Source organism: Pongo abelii, chromosome 1, assembly GCF_028885655.2.
Source record: "Pongo abelii isolate AG06213 chromosome 1, NHGRI_mPonAbe1-v2.0_pri, whole genome shotgun sequence".
Taxonomy (NCBI): Eukaryota; Metazoa; Chordata; class Mammalia; order Primates; family Hominidae; genus Pongo; species Pongo abelii.
The window spans coordinates 139619279-139637209 of NC_071985.2; the positions used below are offsets into that span (position 1 = coordinate 139619279).

The 17931-nt window shown below is 37.1% G+C and overlaps 1 protein-coding gene and 1 long non-coding RNA gene across 2 annotated transcripts in view; one reads left to right on the plus strand and one right to left on the minus strand.

Annotated features, from left to right (window-relative positions):
• Positions 1-2525: 2525 nt before the first annotated feature.
• Positions 2526-17411, minus strand: DR1 (down-regulator of transcription 1). The gene is made up of 3 exons (XM_002810597.5): positions 16472-17411; positions 9259-9422; positions 2526-4627 (listed from the first exon to the last, which is right to left on the minus strand). Exons 1-3 carry the CDS (start codon positions 16689-16691, stop codon positions 4481-4483), a joined length of 531 nt encoding a protein of 176 aa, XP_002810643.1. The 5' UTR covers positions 16692-17411; the 3' UTR covers positions 2526-4480.
• Positions 17412-17655: 244 nt separating this feature from the next.
• Positions 17656-17931, plus strand: part of LOC134760548 (uncharacterized) — a 35953-nt gene continuing 35677 nt past the window's right edge. The window contains exon 1 of the long non-coding RNA XR_010138218.1: positions 17656-17791. This is a non-coding gene — a long non-coding RNA (uncharacterized LOC134760548). The remainder of the gene's footprint in view (positions 17792-17931) is intronic.

The following is a 17931-nucleotide window of genomic DNA, read 5'->3' on the forward strand; positions in this document are numbered from 1 at the left end:
TAATCCCAGCACTTTGGGAGGCCAAAGCGGGTGGATCACGAGGTCAGGAGATCGAGACCATCCTGGCTAACACAGTGAAACCCTGTCTCTACTAAAAAAATACAAAAAAATTAGCCGGGCGTGCTAGCGGGCACCTGTAGTCCCAGCTACTCGGGAGGCTGAGGCAGGAGAATGGCGTGAACCCGGGAGGCGGAGCTTGCAGTGAGCCGAGATCGCACCACTGCACTCCAGCCTGGGTGACAGAGTGAGACTGTCTCAAAAAAAAAAAAGAAAAGAAAAAAGAAAAAGGAAACATAGTGAGACACTGTTTCTTTAAAAAAAAAAAAAAAAGTTTCTTCCTCTTATTCCTTACTTTCTCTTCTCATTTATTTTGAGGAAATAGGATAAGAACCAGTGGTAATACTTTAGGTGAAAGGAGGCTACTTATGTTATCATTCTCTTCACCCTGGCCTATCCTAACCATGACACTTTATATCCTGGGGGATGGTGAAAAACAGAGGAGGTGGGGTAGGACTTGTGGTCAAATTGTTGGGGATAGAGGAAAAAAAGAAAACAGCAACAAAAAAATACAAATGAAGAAAGTGGAAGGCAGTGCCTATGCCATCTGAATTGGGATAATTCTTCCTAATGGCCATTTGGATACAGATGAGTTGGACAGACATAATTTAGAAACCTATATAAGGAAATATCATGCATTTTAATGAGGCTATAACCCAAAATTTAAAATTCAATTAAAAAATTAAATCACAGATTTTCCCACAACATACTAATTCAACATACTACTTAAGATTACTTAAAATTCACATTTTTTCTAAGGAGCAATAACCTGATGAGTATGTAATACTAATGTGTCAGTTAATAAGGGCAATTACTTTTGCTCTTATTTTCCTCTTATACGAAATTAAATAACAACATACCTGCTGCAATATAACTCATTTGGTACAATTTAGGTGTTTCGAGAAATTCAACCGACTAAGATCATTAGGGTAATTCATTATTATGCTACACATTAAAATGGTGCCTTCTTACAGTCATTTTGGAAAACTGACAGTAAATACTAAAACTGAAAATACACACACCCTACAACCTGGCAATTCCATTCTTAGGTTTATACTCAATGGAAATGTATACACTCACCAAAAGACATGTATAAGAATGTTCTACACAGTACTATTCATAATAGCTCAGAACTGAAAAATTCTCAAATGACTATCAATGGGAGAATGAATAACTTTTGGATGTAATGAAAAATGGATAAACAAACGGAAGACTATACAGCAATGAGAATGAATGAACTACAAATACATGCAACAATAAGAATGGATCTCACTTTGGCAGGTTGAATAATGGCCTCCAAAGATAGCCAGCGTATGAATCCCTGGAACCTGTGAATGTCACTTATATGGCAAAAGAGATTTTGCAGATATGATTAAATTAAGGATCTTGAGATAGGGGGATTATCCCTGCTTTATGCAGGTGAGCCCTAAACTTAGAGGCAGGGAAAGATCTGACTACAGAAGAGAAGATGATATAATGACAAAAGCAAGCTTTGATCATAGAGAGGAAGGGGTCACAAGCCCATAAATACCAGCTGTCACTGGAAGCCAAAAAAGGGAAGAAAACATTCTCCCTCACAACCTTAAGAAAGAGCCAACCCTGCTGATACTTTGATTTAGGCCTAATGAAACTGATTTTTGGACTTCTGATCTCCAGGACTATAAAAGAATAAATTTTTGTTGTTTTAAGTCACTAAGTTTGTGGTAATTTGTTACAGTGGCAACAAGAAACTAAAATATCCACAAAAATGATGAATGAAAAAAAGTGTATTATGTATGATTACATTTACATAAAATAAAAAACAGGCAAAACTAATCTATGCTTTTAGAAGTCAGGATAGTAACTTTCAGCAAGAAAGAAGATAGTGTTAAGATGGGGCAAGAGGAGGGCTTCTGGGGTACACATAATGCTCTGTGTTTTGATCTGAAGACTGGTATGTGAGTTTGCTTAATTTGTGAAAACCTTTATTTGTGTACGGTTTTGTGTGTGTGTGGTATATGCAGTTTTAAAAACTGATGCCTTTTAAACACTTATTAATCTGATAATCTGCCGAAAAAGATATATAACATATATTCAAGGGGATGGAAAAATACTTACTGAACAATAACTTTATTTCTCAAGAATGCTAAAGATTTTGTTTCTCTCTTCAAAAGATTTAAAAATTTTTAACTGGCAAAACATAATAGTGACTCTTAAATGCTAAAAAAAAAAAAAAAAAAGAAAGAAAGAAAGAAAGAGAAAACCTAAAAATAAAATATTGCATAAGTAGCTTTGTTATGCCTTGATCTTAGGAGTGTAAATTATAAAAACACAAGTAAAACCACATTTTTTGAAATAACAGTAAACAAAAACAAAAGTTAGGTACTACATACCAAATGACCAAAATGTCTTTTGGGCCTAAGATTCTTGAAACTAGTAAAAATGGTAGTAATAGAAATCTCTCTATAGAACATTAAATATAAAAACCATTTATAAAACACATCACAATTTTATTGCTTGAAGAATACAGCATATGAAATCACAAGAATGTCAAAATGAAAAGTCACTAGGCTTCAAACGTATAATACATTATCAGATGCAGTAAAATATTAATTAACCTGAACTCTGCATCAGAAAAAAAAAAAGGTGTGGAAAATATCTAAGTTGTTTACTTAAGAAACATATATACTTAAAATAGAAAGTATAAGGATGTTACAGTACAAATTAGAAAAGCCAACACGTATTAACTTATTGTTCTAGACTAGACTACCTTTGGTACTTAAACTTTTTAAAAAACAATTTCTTCTATCTCATCCAAATGCACTTCATGGGTATGACATCCATGAAGTAACTTCAACTTAAAACATTCAGCAAAATTAACCTTTTCACTTCATGGGGGAAGTATATTTAATAAATGTATAACAATATTTCCCTTTTACTAAAACTGCAAAATATGATCATTAAGAAACCTAATAGTTATAAAACTTTACTTACTTAGCTCTCCAATTAAAATTGGAATCCTGGGAGCCACAATCTATTTTTGGGCTTGGTGAATACATAAGTTTAAAAGATTTGGCAACTGACATAGGAATTTAATTACTTGATACTATCTTAAGTGACTTTTCCTTTGTTTCCAAAATATAGACACTATGCCATTTCTTCAACATCCTGGATTCCTATAATCACTACCATACTTTATTTATTAGAACCAAATTAAAGCTTCTCTAACAAGCAGGTAGAAACTATTTATGTTCCATATACGGCTGATCAGTTATAACACAACTTACGTTTCACATAGGGCTGATCAGTTAATTCATATAGGGCTGATCAGCTGCAACATAACTTCTTAAGCAAAACTAATCTTTTTTTTTAAAGCTATCACTCAATTATGATGGAGACAATAATGTCATCTCAAAAGGTAATGTTGGACTCTAGGCCATCTAGTTGGGAAAATGTAAAAGTAATTCTAAAAACAATAAGTAAACTATAACTACAAGTTAAATTAAAAATCCCTCTCTCATAGCAAGCATGCTCATTAACTTTCATTTCTTTCCCCCAGCAAAGGTTTGAATATTCATAAACCTCAGTTAAACCAAGGGAACCAATGCAATTGTTTCAAAAGTCCCACCTATATATTTGAATAATATGAGTATGGATGGACTAGGTAAGTAATACTATCAACAATTACTGAATTGGAGTGAAAGAGTAAAAATCATGACAGACTTCCAAACTGGGCAGTCTTTGAAATGTCATAGTGGAGCTCAAAATGAATTATGCTGTAATAAAACTACAGTTTTTACCTCTACACAAAACAGAAACAAAATAAAAAAAAAACCACCAAATTTATACAACTACTATTAAACATACTCCTTCCTAGTTTTTGAATGTCTTGAAGTTTTTCTAAACAAGTATATTGATCTGAGCATATGTATTTATTGCCTATATATGTACTCATTTTAAAAGACAAATTCAGATACTACAGAACTGAACTCTTTCACCAACCCAATCCAATGTCTACTGATTCACACAGCACCCCCCCCTTAATAATTTAAAATTCACAAGTTTTAGTTTAGTTAAAAGGGCAGAGGAAATGCAAATGCAGATTTAGAGCTTTGTAGAAAGTTCACTGTATTTTTATAAACTTGAAGTTATCTGTAACACTGTTTATTGATCAAATGAAGGACTCGCTGCTATCTAAAATTTCATAAACACCATTAAAAATTCAAAATTGATATTATACTGAACCTTAAATTTTCAATAGTTCAAAGAGACAGTTTTTACATGTATAGCACAAAATAGATGAAACTTAATAGCAGACATCCCTAGAATACCAATGACAAGTCCACCAAGATGCATACAAAATTACAGATAAGCATTTCTTTCACTGTTTTTGTTGTGCAGGGAAAAACATTTATAGAAGAAATAGAAACTCAGCTGGTGAATTTCAGATATCATCATCATCTTCTTCATCCTGAGAAGATCCCGCCTGATTAGATGCACTGGCTGAGGCAGCAGCAAGCTGGGCTTGTTGGGCAGCTTGCTGCATTTGAAGCCATTCCTGTTGGGCCAATTCTGCTTGTTGCTGTCTAGCCTAAACACCCAAAACATAAAAAAATAATAACAATTTTTTACAAACCCACAATATATACACTTTGGTTAAATGTAGATTAGGCCAATTTCAGACAGTTTATTATCATACTTGGATATTGTCCAAGTACTATGTAATTGTCACACATCTGGAGAACATAAACTCTATAGGTAAATGTAATTAGAGATTGCTTTTTTCTAACCACACAGGTCTAAGAAATTTCTCAAACTTGGATCTCTTATAAATGGCCCTGTTTTATTTCACGTAATTTATGACCTTTGGTTCAACTGACGAAGTTGAAAAAGTTGACAAAAACCCACAATATTCCCTCTGGCTCTTTCCCTCTACTTCTCCTTTCATTTCACTTGACTCTTCTGTACCCTCATATTATAACTTTGATACAAACATTTTTCAATCTAAAATGTATTTATATGGTTTAAAAGTTCTCTAGTATAGTACCTCTACCTCATAGGAAAGAAGTACTGTACATGTATGCAGTAGCTAACCCGTTATTTCTTTCTGAGTTTCTATTACAATTCCCTAACCTACTACATGCCTATCTCTCTGTGTCCCTCATTCCCTCTCTGTAAGTATGCACATTTGCATATACACACATACAAATATACATATCCTTCCCGTATACACACTAGTAAAAAGATACTACTTAAAATCCATTCATCTGATATATCCTCTATTAAAAACAACCACAGGATTTAAGAAACCAGGATGCATACATATTAATTACCTATGAAACAGCTAAGGCTCCTTCACAATTTAATTTCATCTGTTTGCAGAAAAACCACACCAAGAAGGGAAAAAACGAACCTGTTCTTAAAAAGGTCTTACAATTTCCCATTAGATTCTGCCAAAACAATCCTTTTCTCCTTCTCTGTCTGTTCTTGGAATTGTTCTTTAAGTCCAACTCATACCCTCCCCTTTATGCATAGCTAATTCCTAGTCATCATTTGAAATGCAAATCAGTTAAGTCTTTCTTGACCTTTCCAGGCCATATTTTATGCTCTATTTAATATACCATAATTCCCTATGCATTCCCATATCCATCCACTTTGTTCTAGAATTATCTAAGTTTATATCCTTTTTTCTACCACACTTGAGAATAGAGATTGTTTCCATATTCTTTGTTGCATTCCTAACACAAAGGCCCTCCGTATTTTCTGAATGAACATGCTACAGGAAAAGTGATGCCCAGCATAACCAGTAACATTTAAGATTTTACCATGTACAATCCTCACTCTTCTGAATAATCTGTCATGACTTTATTATCCAAACATTTCTAGATATAAATTCTAATCAGGTCATTATTTTATTTTTAAAAAAATCATTTGTTATCAATCAAATCCAAATTTCCTAGCCTAGAGTTCAAGGTCTTCCAAATTATTGTCTACCCCAACCTCTCTATAGTCTTTTTTTGTAACAGGTACTTTGTGCTTCAAAAAAGCCTAGAAGACAAAATGTTTCCCAAATATACACCATACTTCCTCATCTTTGCTACCTTTACTCATGCTGACATTCATCCTGTGTGAAATTTCCTGCCACTTACTACAATTCTACCCTTCCTTCAAGTCAAACTGAAATACTATTTTCTCCTCCTGGTGTCAGTCAGTGTATAATCAAGAGACAGAAGTCACATGAGTTACTGGAATGGAAAAAATTTAATATAAAGAATTGTTAAACAAGTATAAAGTTGTTATTCGGGAGCTGTAAAGGCAGGAAGAGAACATGAAGATGTCATGAAAGTAGCAGCTACAGGAAACAGCCACCAACCCTAAAACTGAGGGAATAAAGGAAAATGCTGGAATTTTTAAAATTTAGAAGCTTAAGAAACCACTTTATGGAACTGAAACTCAGACCTCGGAAGAATGGGCATAGATAAGCTAGTACTAATATATCTGCGCTTGGAGGAGGGCCCCAAGGGTTGGGATCCACACCGCCAGAGTAGGGGGATGGGGTGTGGGTTCAGGCTGGTGGTGTATTAGAGAAAATGCAAACTGGGTTCAGTCTCTGCTACAGGAAAACTGATGCAACCAGGGTGAAGAAGTGTTGCTGGGTTGTTCAAAGGAACTGAAAGACAAGAGAAAGTAAGAGAGAGCCCTTTCTCTTCCTCCATCCATGCAATCTCCCACGAGAGCCCCATACTGGCAACAGAGTCTAATGGAGAGTCAGCTAGCAAAGAAACATATGGCTTGCAGAATACGAGGTCCAGTCACAAAGCAGAGCATAGAAAGGTGGGTCTGGAGCTAAGATAATTGCTTACTAATTGGCATACTCCTGTACCCCCAAAATCTGATGTAATGTTTCCATACTTGGGATTTCTTTCTCTTTCCTTCTTCTCTCTTTCTTTCTATTTTTGTAGAGATAGGGTCTCACTATACTGCCCAGGTTGGTCTCAAACTCCTGGGCTCAAGTGATTCTCCCACCTGTGCCTCCTAAAGTGCTAGGATTACAGGTGTGAGCCACTATGCCCAGCCAGAATCTCTGTCTCATAAGTGGTCAGCCTCATATATTATAGTTATCTTCCTCATCCAAGTAGTCAGTCTCATAATGATATATTCTTCATTTTTTTATATCTACAGTACCACATATGTCTTGCATACAGTAGGGACATGTTAATTGAATTCTGACTTGAAATTTGTTGACTGAAGGGCAGGAGTAGGGTGGTGATGGTGTAGGTGGCAGTAGTGAAGTGGAAGAAGAAAAGCTATTACCTTGGGGGAAAGCTATCCAAGTAACCATAGTATCAGAGACTAATAAAGGAAGAGGTCTACATTAAATGTTATTTTTAAAAAACCAGATGAGTAAGAATTGAAAGGAAAAAAAATTACTGAATTTGGTGATTAATGTCTCTGTGGTAGGACAGAAGTTAAATTTGAGGAATAAGTGATTGTACATTTTCAAAAAATGGTAGCGCTGATCATTATTTATTTATTTATTTTAGAGATGGGGTCTTGCTATGTTGTCCAGACTAAAGTGCAGTGGCTACTTACAGGCATAGTTGTTACGCACTGCAACCTTCAACTCCTAGCCTCAAGGGATTGTCCTGCCTCCATCTCCCGAGTAACTGGGACTACAGGAAGGTGCCACCTTGCTTGGTGGGTAACACAGATCATTATAGCAAAAGATGAACGGGTTTGGGGGATACAAAGAGATGCAGAAGACCCGTATATGGTTAAAGGCAAAGAGGAAGAAATAAGTAAGGAAAAGACTATAGATATTAGAAAAAACAAGGATAAGACAACTTTTACAGTAAACAAAAACTTTATTTTGCTTAGGAAATTAGAAACCAGCCATTCTCTCTAATAATGACTGTCATCCATTTTTGTAAAGAAATAGGAAAAATAGTTGATTCTAACACACTAGCATATTTACTTTTATGGCAGGAATACCCAGAGTTCAAAACCAACTAACAGAGCTTCGCTAAAAACATTTTAAGGCCGGGCGTGGTGGCTCATGCCTGTAATCCCAGCACTGTGGGAGGCCAAGGCAGGCGGATCGCCTGAGGTTGGGAGTTTGAGACTAGCCTGGCCAGCAGGATGCAACCCTGTTTCTACTAAAAATACAAAAATTAGCCAGGCGTGGTGGTGCATGCCTGTAATCCCAGCTACTTGGGAAGCTGAGGCAGGAGAATCACTTGAATCCGGGAGGTGGAGGTTGCAATGAGCCGAGATAGCACCATTGCACTCCAGCCTGGGCAACAGAGCAAGACTCCATCTCAAAAAAAAAAAAAAAAAAAAAAATTGTAAGAGTTCATAAGAAAATTGCAGGGCAAATCAAATATGTAAATTCAACCAACTTAAGCATACCTGTATTTTGTGGTCTAATCAACTACAAATTGGTATAATTTTGTGACATGGAAAAAATTCAAATAATTTCAAGTCTCTACAAAGGTTTTACTGCAAAGGTGCTTGATTTGGTAGTTTATTCAATGGTCTGCAAAGTTGTGTACTAGTTACATTTCAAATTTAATTGACTTTTAGGTACCATGGCCCTGTATCAGCTCTGATACTTTTCTCTGAACATAAAAGCATTTCTACACCTTTAAAACTAACTGTTGAGCTGGGCTCACTAGTGCACATCTATAGTCCCAGCTACTCATGAGGCTGAGGCAGGAGGATCCCTTGAGCCCAGGAGTTCTAGGCTGAAGTGTGCCTGATCAAGCCTGTCAATAGCCACTGTACTCCAGCCTGGGCAACATGGTGAGATCCTGTCTCTTTGGGAAAAAAAACAAAACAACAAAAAAAAGTTGATTGATAAAATTTTATTTGTATTCATTTCCACAAATTGAACATTTTTCAGTGATATTTACTCTAATATATTTTTTTCTCTCTTGCCCCCTACTCAATCCATCCCAAGTATTTTTCTTCTAAAATTGGGGTGTGAAAGACAGGTAAGCAGGCATGTATTTCCTAATTCACTTTTCTTTTGGAGGTTTTCATTGTTTTAAGATTCTCACTCCCACATATTAAAATGACTCATTTATAATTTAAAGTTAACTTTAATCTTGATGTATTAAAGGTTCCCTCCTTCCAAATATTTGCTGCTAGCTTCATAGGAAGCAATTTCAGTTAGCAAACAGGGTAGGATTCAGAGGAAAATAATTTAAATAAATTACTTACTTTTGCAAATAATTCTTGTTGCTGTCTCAATAACTCTTCTTCAGGAATGCCAAGGTTTTCCAAACGAGAACTGGCCTTTCTTCTTTTTAATGCTACTGTTTTACACTCTTGCAAGACTTCTTTTACTTCACTGATGTAAGAGCCAAATCCCAAACTTTCTAGTGCTAGAGAAATGAAAATATTAAAATATGAAAGGGTGATAAAACACAGCTTTCACCCAACCTGTAGACCACAAAGTTTTCGTGGGCTTTTCTTTGGGGGAGGGGAATGTTTTGCTGTTTTCTAATAATTTTACCTATTTTATAGTTGTACAACAACTGTCTGGGCAGCCAAGACAAATATTTTATCAATCTGCTAAATATTAGGTGGCAAATCAGTTAAAACTTGAAGAACCTAGGCACATGCCTTCACTTTTCATTCTGACCAATTTTTAAAAGACCAAAGCATTTCCTGTAAGCAGGGAGGAAAAAGAAGCCCATTATAAGAACATATGGTTTTAGTAAGAAAAAACATTTTGTGTCATTTGACTTAGAAAAAATAGGCTGGTAACACATTCTCTACTAAGTTCTGGTAGGACAGAATAAAAGAACAGAAGTTTTTCTTTTGTCCAATATACCAACAGGAAGCTATTTTTAGCAGATACTCAAACTGCCAAGTTTAAAAAATACTGGTGGAAATAAAAGTCATGAAATTCAGCACTTATAGTCAGCCAACAGGTTTCTCTTGAAAATAAAACTTAACAGGAAAAATAAAAACATATTTAAATGATGTGGCAAAAAAACTGAGCTGAAAGACTATAAAGATACAAGAAGCACTAATAAAAATTTTTCTTCCCTTTTCATATTTAGAAAGGAAATTTTATAAGGAAAAAAAAAATGGGCTAGGCATGGTAGCTCTTGCCTGTAATTCCAGTACTTTGGGAGGCCAAGGTGGGAGGATCCCTTTAGTCCAGGAGTTCAAGACCACCACGGGCAACATGGCAAGACCTCGTCTCTACAAAAAGTAAAAAAATTAGTCGAGTGTGGTGGCTCGTGCCTATGGTTCCAGCTACTCAGGAGGCTGAGGTGAGAGGATTGCTTAAGTCCAGGAGATTGAGGATGTCACGAGCCATGACTGCATTACTGTACTCCAGCCTGGATGACAGAGCAAGACCCTGTCTCAAAAAAAAAAAAAAAAAAAAAATCACACACCCTAAATACCTTCTGTAATCCAGAAAAGACAAGGCATAAAATTTCCTTTTGGGTCACAGTATTTAAAATTATATTTTATAGTTTTGGTATATTGACTAATGCCCCAAAGGCATATTTTGTATTGTGAACCAATGATGAAACATAGGTGGTAAAAAACACAGTAAATCAATTTAAGTCATCAGTTCTTGAAGTCTTTCAACCATTATGTTGAACCAGACTCCTTTTAGTATATATGCTCTCACTTCTAACTTCAGGGATTTGCTCTTCTGGGAGAATGCCAAAAACACCTTTACAAATCTACATGCCCATGCAAACTGTGGTTTTTAAGACATTTTGAATGATTTACAACTTTAATTATTTCAAATGTTAAGCTGTTTTCATCAACCTTCTTTAGAAATAATCTGATGCCAAAAAGCATAGTACTGTCCTATTATTAAGTTAACTCACTCCCCCTGACCTCCCTAAAAACTTCAGAAAGGCATTATTCTAAGTTCTGTATATCAAATTCACCAACATGGCCAGGAACGGTGGCTCACGCCTATAATCCCAGCACTTTGGGAGGCCAAGGCGGGCAGATCATGAGGTCAGGAAATCGAGACCATCCTGGCTAACAGGGTGAAACCCCGTCTCTACTAAAAATACAAAAAAATTAGCCGGCGTGGTGGCAGGCGCCTGTAGTCCCAGCTACTCAGGAGGCTGAGGCAGGAAGATCACTTGTGCCCAGGAGTTTGAGGCCACAGTAAACTATGACTGTGGCACTGCACTCCAACCTGGGTGACAGAGCAAGACCCTGCCTCTTAAAAATTAAAAATGAAGCAATAAATATATTGTTATTAGTTTTAGGGTTGTAGGAATCAACAGGTAATTAATATAAGGCATTTAACAGTGTCTAGCACCTAAGAATCACTCAACCAACTCAGACTATGTATTTCTCATCTTTATTTTTTATTTTAAATTTAAAAGAGTACCCTCATAAGTGTACAGGACCTAAATAAATGTATAGCTATATAATATCATATTTAAATTAAAGCTGGACAAGCATATTTATAAAATATTAAATTTATAAAATTAACAAATCAACATAATGGAGAGACAACCCTTCAAAATACCATAATTACTATACTAGACATTAAGGAAATCCAAGCCAGCCAGCCATGGTGGCTCATGCCTGTAATCCCAGCACTCTGGGAGGCCAAGGCTCGGGGATTACTTGAAGTCAGGAGTTAGAGACAAGCCTGGCCCACATGGCAACACATTGCCTCTACAAAAAATACAAAAATTAGCCAGGCGTGGTGACACACGTCTGTAATCCCAGCTACTCAGGAGGCTAAGGCATGAGAATTGCTTGAACCCGGGAGGCAGAGCTTGTAGTGAGCCGAGATCACACCACTGCACTCCAGCTTGACAGCGTGACTCTGTCTCAAAAAAAAAAAAAAAAAAAGAAAAAAGAAAATCCAATCCAAGCTATTTTTAACCATGGAGGGCTTGGATTAAAAATTTTTTTTAAATATCTAACTACCTTTAAAAACATTTAAGGCTGAGAACACTGCTTTCAAGAAACTGGCAAGTAGGTCCAAGGTTAACATTTAATATTATTCAAAGAGTTGCCATGTGTAAAAACTATACTCTCAATAAAATGGTTGAAAAGGAGCAGCCATAAATTTAATTTCAAAAATTTCATTGACTTTAATTTTAAACACATTTGGCTAACAGATATCAATAACTGGACAAAATACCTTCTAAATAGGGAGATATTTTACATCATTTGCTATCATGTATTAGTTATCATTCCCATTTTACACAAAGAGCATATTAAAGGATAAAGGAAATGGCTCCCAAGCAGGGCCATCATTTACATACAGTTAGGTAGGTTGTTCAGTACACAACATACTAAAGGCCATTCTTATTGTAAATACCATAAATTTGTATGTTTACTGTGATACTTTTTCTGGCAGACAGCAGTAATGCTTTTTAAGGAAGGAGTGCCTTTTTCTAATTTGTACAAAGAGACCTTATGGACTATTGATGGCCCTATTTCTAAGGATCTCATCTTTCTAAAACAGAAAAATATTTTTTTAAAAATTTGTGAGTAAAACTAACACACATCACTATCTGTCACCCTATGCTGTGTATCTCAAAACTACAACCAGAAAAGTCCATGGTGTACATTAGGGGAAAAAATACTTAGCACATTTTTCAGCTTAAAAGACAGATGTTAACAAGACAGCTATTCAAAAAACAAAAAAAAAGTAAAAATTTCTTCGAAGCAACAATAATCTTCATATAGGCTTATCTTATTTTACAAAGTGATGTACTCCTGAAAGGTTCTGTCATAATATGAATTTACGTGAATCACTTTATACTTCATATGCATAAAACATGTTTTTCATTTTTAAAATTATGTGATATACAGTACCTTTTAAATACTACATAAATAAGCATTCTCTAATTTCTCCATTTTCTTTTGTTTGTGGGAAGGAAGCAACCAATGTATTTCACATAAAATACATTAAGAGGATGTAGGTCAAAGTGACTTCTTGGCTCATTAGCCTGGCAAAGGTTTCTGAAGACCCTTAAGAACCATGTCCTTCATGGTATCACTACTGGAAATCTTGGACAACAATAAGAGACTAATGGCAGAGAAGGAATTGAGTATCATTTATCTTAATATCCTTAGTAGTACCTAGCATGATGCCAAATAATTGGTAGTATTCAATAAGTAATTGTGGGGTGGCAGAAGGAAAACAGAAACAAAAGATATATTAATTTAAAGAAAACTATTAATAAAATCCTAACTTGAAAAGCATTTGATTATGTGATAAATTTTGCAGTGCAAATTAGATGTGTCCCTTCGGAAAAAATATCTGTATAAACGATTATTTACTACTTACGTCCACTTTCCAACAGAGACTGGTTTAGGCTTTAGAGCAAAGGTTCTCAAACTGTGGTCCACTTAGCCAAAACTGCTCCTAATGGTTAACATTAGTTAAGTATGGAAATTCAAAGCATTTAAGTATCTTCATTGCAATTTGACAAAATAATTTTATGTCTATTGAATCGAATAGTAAAAAATTGAGTGTTGGTCTTTCCCTCATCTTTTCCAGTGATTTATTTTCATGTTATCTTACAAAGGTACTAGTGTGAGAAGGAGAGGAATTTTTTAAAAACTCCTTCAACATAAGACAGCTTGGAGCAACTCAACGGCTGAAGACACAAATTCTCAGATACTCTTTCAAACTTTTACTACTTTCAGTTACAATTCTCATAAATGTGAGGGGAGATATTTCATGTAAGGTTCTCAACCCCTGACTAATTCTCAAAAATTACAAGTAATATCTGAAATCAAGTATTATTTGTACATAAATAAGAAAACGTTAGTTAAAAGATTTCCCTAAGGTTAAAGAATTCTCAGTGCAGAACTTACAACTGACTCTCAATGTCAATTCTTTCTATAAGGCAACAGAACATGTTAGAACTCATTCAAGAACACATGTTCACAAAAAACTGCAACAAAATAGGAACACCTTTTATAGCTTAGAACTCCCTCTATTCATGTATCTATGGTCTTCAATACCAAGTCTACTTTCTTAAACTCAAAATAAGCAAAACAGAAAAAAAAAATTTTTTTAAATAAGTTATTTCACAGATATCCTGGTGATAAAATTAGTTCAACTTTAACTTGCATTTTACAGAACTATCTCAGAATGCTTAATTTGCTCAGACAAGATAAAGCAAGGTGGGAAACGAACAAGTGAAATGTCCTGAAGCAAAGTCTAATTCATTAAACTTATCACTAAAAACCCAAACTTCAACATGTGAGAATCATACCACTTTAAAATGTACATTTATTCCATTTGGATATATTTTACATTCCTAATCAATGCTGACAGAAAAGTATAAAAATGTCCTATTATGATTAGTGTATAGGAACACACTTCAAACACCTAAAACATATAAACCTTAAGAATTTCTTTAAAAATGTAATCTCTCAAAACAAAACTTCTTTGGAATAATTAAGCAATATGAGATTATAAATGTATAAAGTCTACAACCCCAACTAGGGAGAATTCTTGGGCGAAAATGTAGATTCTTATCCACTTTTAAGAATAGCATAATACAAGAAAAAAAGGTAAATTTTTAAATTTAAGGTAACACGTCAATACATGATTTTTAAAAACAAATCATCTTCATTACACAATGGAAATGCTTTTTCACTATAGCTTTCTGACTCACACATTAAACTGAATTTAGTATATTCCAAAGTTGAATTATTTAGCATACTGCTTGCTACAGCTGCACTTCTATTCCATCATGTCAATCAGAAATCTAAATATATCCTAGAAAAGAATCAACTCTCCCCAAGAAGACAGACTGTAATGTGTTATTAGGTTTTTGGAACGATCCCCACTTCTGTAGTGTAAACAAATGTTTAGGCAGACCCTGCTGAAATCTTTTGCAATTTTCATTAGAAAGGCAATGTTGATAAAGGTTCTTTTTCCTTTTTATGAGTTGTAAAAAGAAATTATAGCTATCTGTGCTGGATAATCTTGTGAAAGACTTATGACAGCAATCACACATATAATGTAAAAATAAATACACAAGGGAAAAAATAGACAACTTGGCTTTCATTTTACTTGCTAGAGTATTCAGCACACCAAACAAGTAGAAAAAAAAAAACTAGTACTAGTTTTAAGAATCGAATATGCTTTTTCCTAGGGATTTTTCTCCTTATGTACTGAAATGGCAGGATATATTTTAAAACTACTTTCAAGACGTCATAAAGGATTAAAAATGAATCATTTAATCCTTTTGTCAACATTGACAGTAAAATATTGGATATGGTCAATACAAGCAGACGTGTTCTCTACTTCAGTACAACAGGAAAGTCACATTTTAAAAAGTTAAATTATAAAAATTAAGTGATAGACAACCATCTGCCTATCAAAATGATTAAAATTAACCATTTTTCCCTGATTTCACAAGCAATCAATAATTTTAATTAGATTATTACGAAAGGCAAGTTCTCACCTCAAATTGAGTACAACTCTTTCACAAGAGTACATGTAAAAATACCGCAAAAGGTACATTCCCGAGACATTATGACTAGAAAATATGTTTCTCCTCTCTGAAACCACCAGAATACAGTCCCCCAAATCCCTATTACGGGACCAAATCCTTTCCAGGATAAAAGAAACTGTTGAAGTTTTCAGAAGTGCTGTTCCATAAAAGCCTAAGTGTATACATTCAACTAGGAATGACAGCAGGAAAGGACGGGGAAATTTTCCGTTAAAAAAAAAAAACTTGCATAAACTTTCAATCAAAGATTTTAAAACTTATCTCTACAGAATAGAACAAAGCAAACGACATAAAAGCAAACGAAAAGAAAAAAACGAAAATTTAAAGTTCACCCTTTTCTTACAGAATGGAACAGGAGTTCTTTGGTAACTCATTCATGAACGTACCATCAAACCATTTTTAGAGCAGAAAACATACACCTTTTATTCAACAACGATAAACTTGACAACGTTGAACCCATTGTATGTTAAGAATTTTTTAATTCATGTGTTCAGAAAATAAATCTTTTCCTCTACATTGGTGAAAGGTCAGATGGGGAAGGGGTGCTCTGTCTCCACCCATGCTTGAAGTTCCTCCGTCTGAATTTTAACTTTCCAAAGGAGAACTTCTGAGTTCCTTAATTATTATCTAAGTTCAACTTCAGGCAAGCAATTCTTGTTGCTTCGGCTTACCTGGCTGTAAAGTAAGATCCACTCTTATTCTTTATGTTTTGGGGACGTTGACCTAAATGTTTGCACTCCTTACATGTATTCGCTGGATGAAAAGTACTGCAAAAATGCTACAAAGGGATTGTTTTTAAAGCACCGGCTGCCTACATGCCAGTCTGGCTTTTTCATTAAGTTACTTACCAGGGAAGAGGAAATGAAGGCTTTGACACGAAAGGGTCACGCGATTAGCAGACTGCTACCCTAGAACCTCATTCAAACCAGTTCCCACACACGACTTACCTTGTATGACATGCTCTGGTGAGATGGTCTTCTTTTCCGATTTGTTACAAATCTCATTGGCTTCAGAAGATATAAGGTGAATGAATTCAGTGCAGCAGTTCACCACCAGCTCTCGAGCATCGTTGGCCACCCGGACATTAGGAAGAGTCTCTTTGATCATTTTATTGATAGCAGCTCTGGGGATAGTGAGATCATCATCGTTGCCAGACGAGGAAGCCATAGTACCTTCCTGTTTCTCGCGCCCCGGCTTTTTAAAACTCCCCAGCTCTGGTCCACTACTCCACGGAGATTTCTCAAAAAGCCGCCCTCGGAGAGTGATCCCGGGGGGGGCTTTGCTAAGAGGGTGCAGAAAATGAACGGAGGAGCAGCTGGCTTGAGGGCTAGGAACACTCGCGTGTGTGAGAGATTTAGGATGAGTTTGGGAAGAAAGTGGGGGCCTGAGGATTCTAGAGAGAGCACAGCCCAGGCTGAGGAGGGGAAAGCGCGGTGGTCCGGAAATTTGAGCGGCTGGGGAACCACCTCCGTGTCTCCTCAGAGGGGCGGGCGCTGTCGCCTAACTGGTCCCCAACGGCGTCGGAGCAGAGGCAAGATCCAGGGGCACTGGCCTCGCCGCGGTACCGGGCGGGTACCCAGCGGGCTCGGCTCTATAGAGCCCGAGACCCCGCTGCCGCTGCCGCCGCCGCCAGCAGCCGTTGCCGCCGCCTCGGCCAAACCATCCTTCAGACACCCGCGCCGCCGCCTCACAACATGTCCGCCGCTGCCGCTGCCGCTGCTGGAGCGGCTACGGCCGCCTGGGAACTAATATGGACAGAGCCAGGCACAGTGGGAGTCGCAGTGGCTGCCGCCGTGGCCGCGTAGCCCGAACGCAGATCGCGGAAGCCGAAGCGGCGGCAACGGTGGTCCCTCCAGAGGCCAGGGAAGGTTTGCAGGAAGCCGCTCCCGACACCCTTTGCGCCACCGGAAGCCTCGTTCCCTCAGATTTCCCCCTCCCTCCCGGACCGACTTCCGGGTGTAGCTGCCGCCCTTCCCCCACCCACGCCGGTTGGAGCTTCCCGTTCGCGCTGCCAGCAGCTTCCGCCTGCTGCGGTCCTGGCAAGCACCTCGGGATCTCATTCCTTCACAGGGGCCCTAGCCGGGCAAGCGCGCGCCTCACTGTACCGGAGAGCTCCAAGCACGCGCTTGGTCTGGGGTCCGGACGCTAGATCTCGGAAGGGGTGGGTGGCTGGGCAGATGAGCGAGGAAGGATCGTCTCTACCCTCTCTCAAGTAGCTGAGGCCTCCGAACCCTTCCCTAGCTGGATTTGGGGACAGAGGAGCGCTGGTATTGATAAAATAACTCTCTTTGCTATTCCTTTAGGAGCCCAAATGAGGATTGAAAGTGAGAAGAATGGGGACCTGGGCTTGGGAGTGGGAGGTGGGGAAAGCAGAACCCCGTGTGCCTGTTTCTGCGTCGTCTGGAGA

Bases quoted from the DNA above. Each gene is read 5' to 3' on its own strand.
- DR1 (XM_002810597.5), bottom strand. From the start codon at position 16,691: ATGGCTTCCTCGTCTGGCAACGATGATGATCTCACTATCCCCAGAGCT. The intron at 9,423-16,471 runs GTAAGTCGTGTG...TCATTTCTCTAG, and splicing joins ACCAGAGCATGTCATACAAG to CACTAGAAAGTTTGGGATTT. The intron at 4,628-9,258 runs GTAAGTAATTTA...TTGGGTGTTTAG, and splicing joins AACAAGAATTATTTGCAAAA to GCTAGACAGCAACAAGCAGA.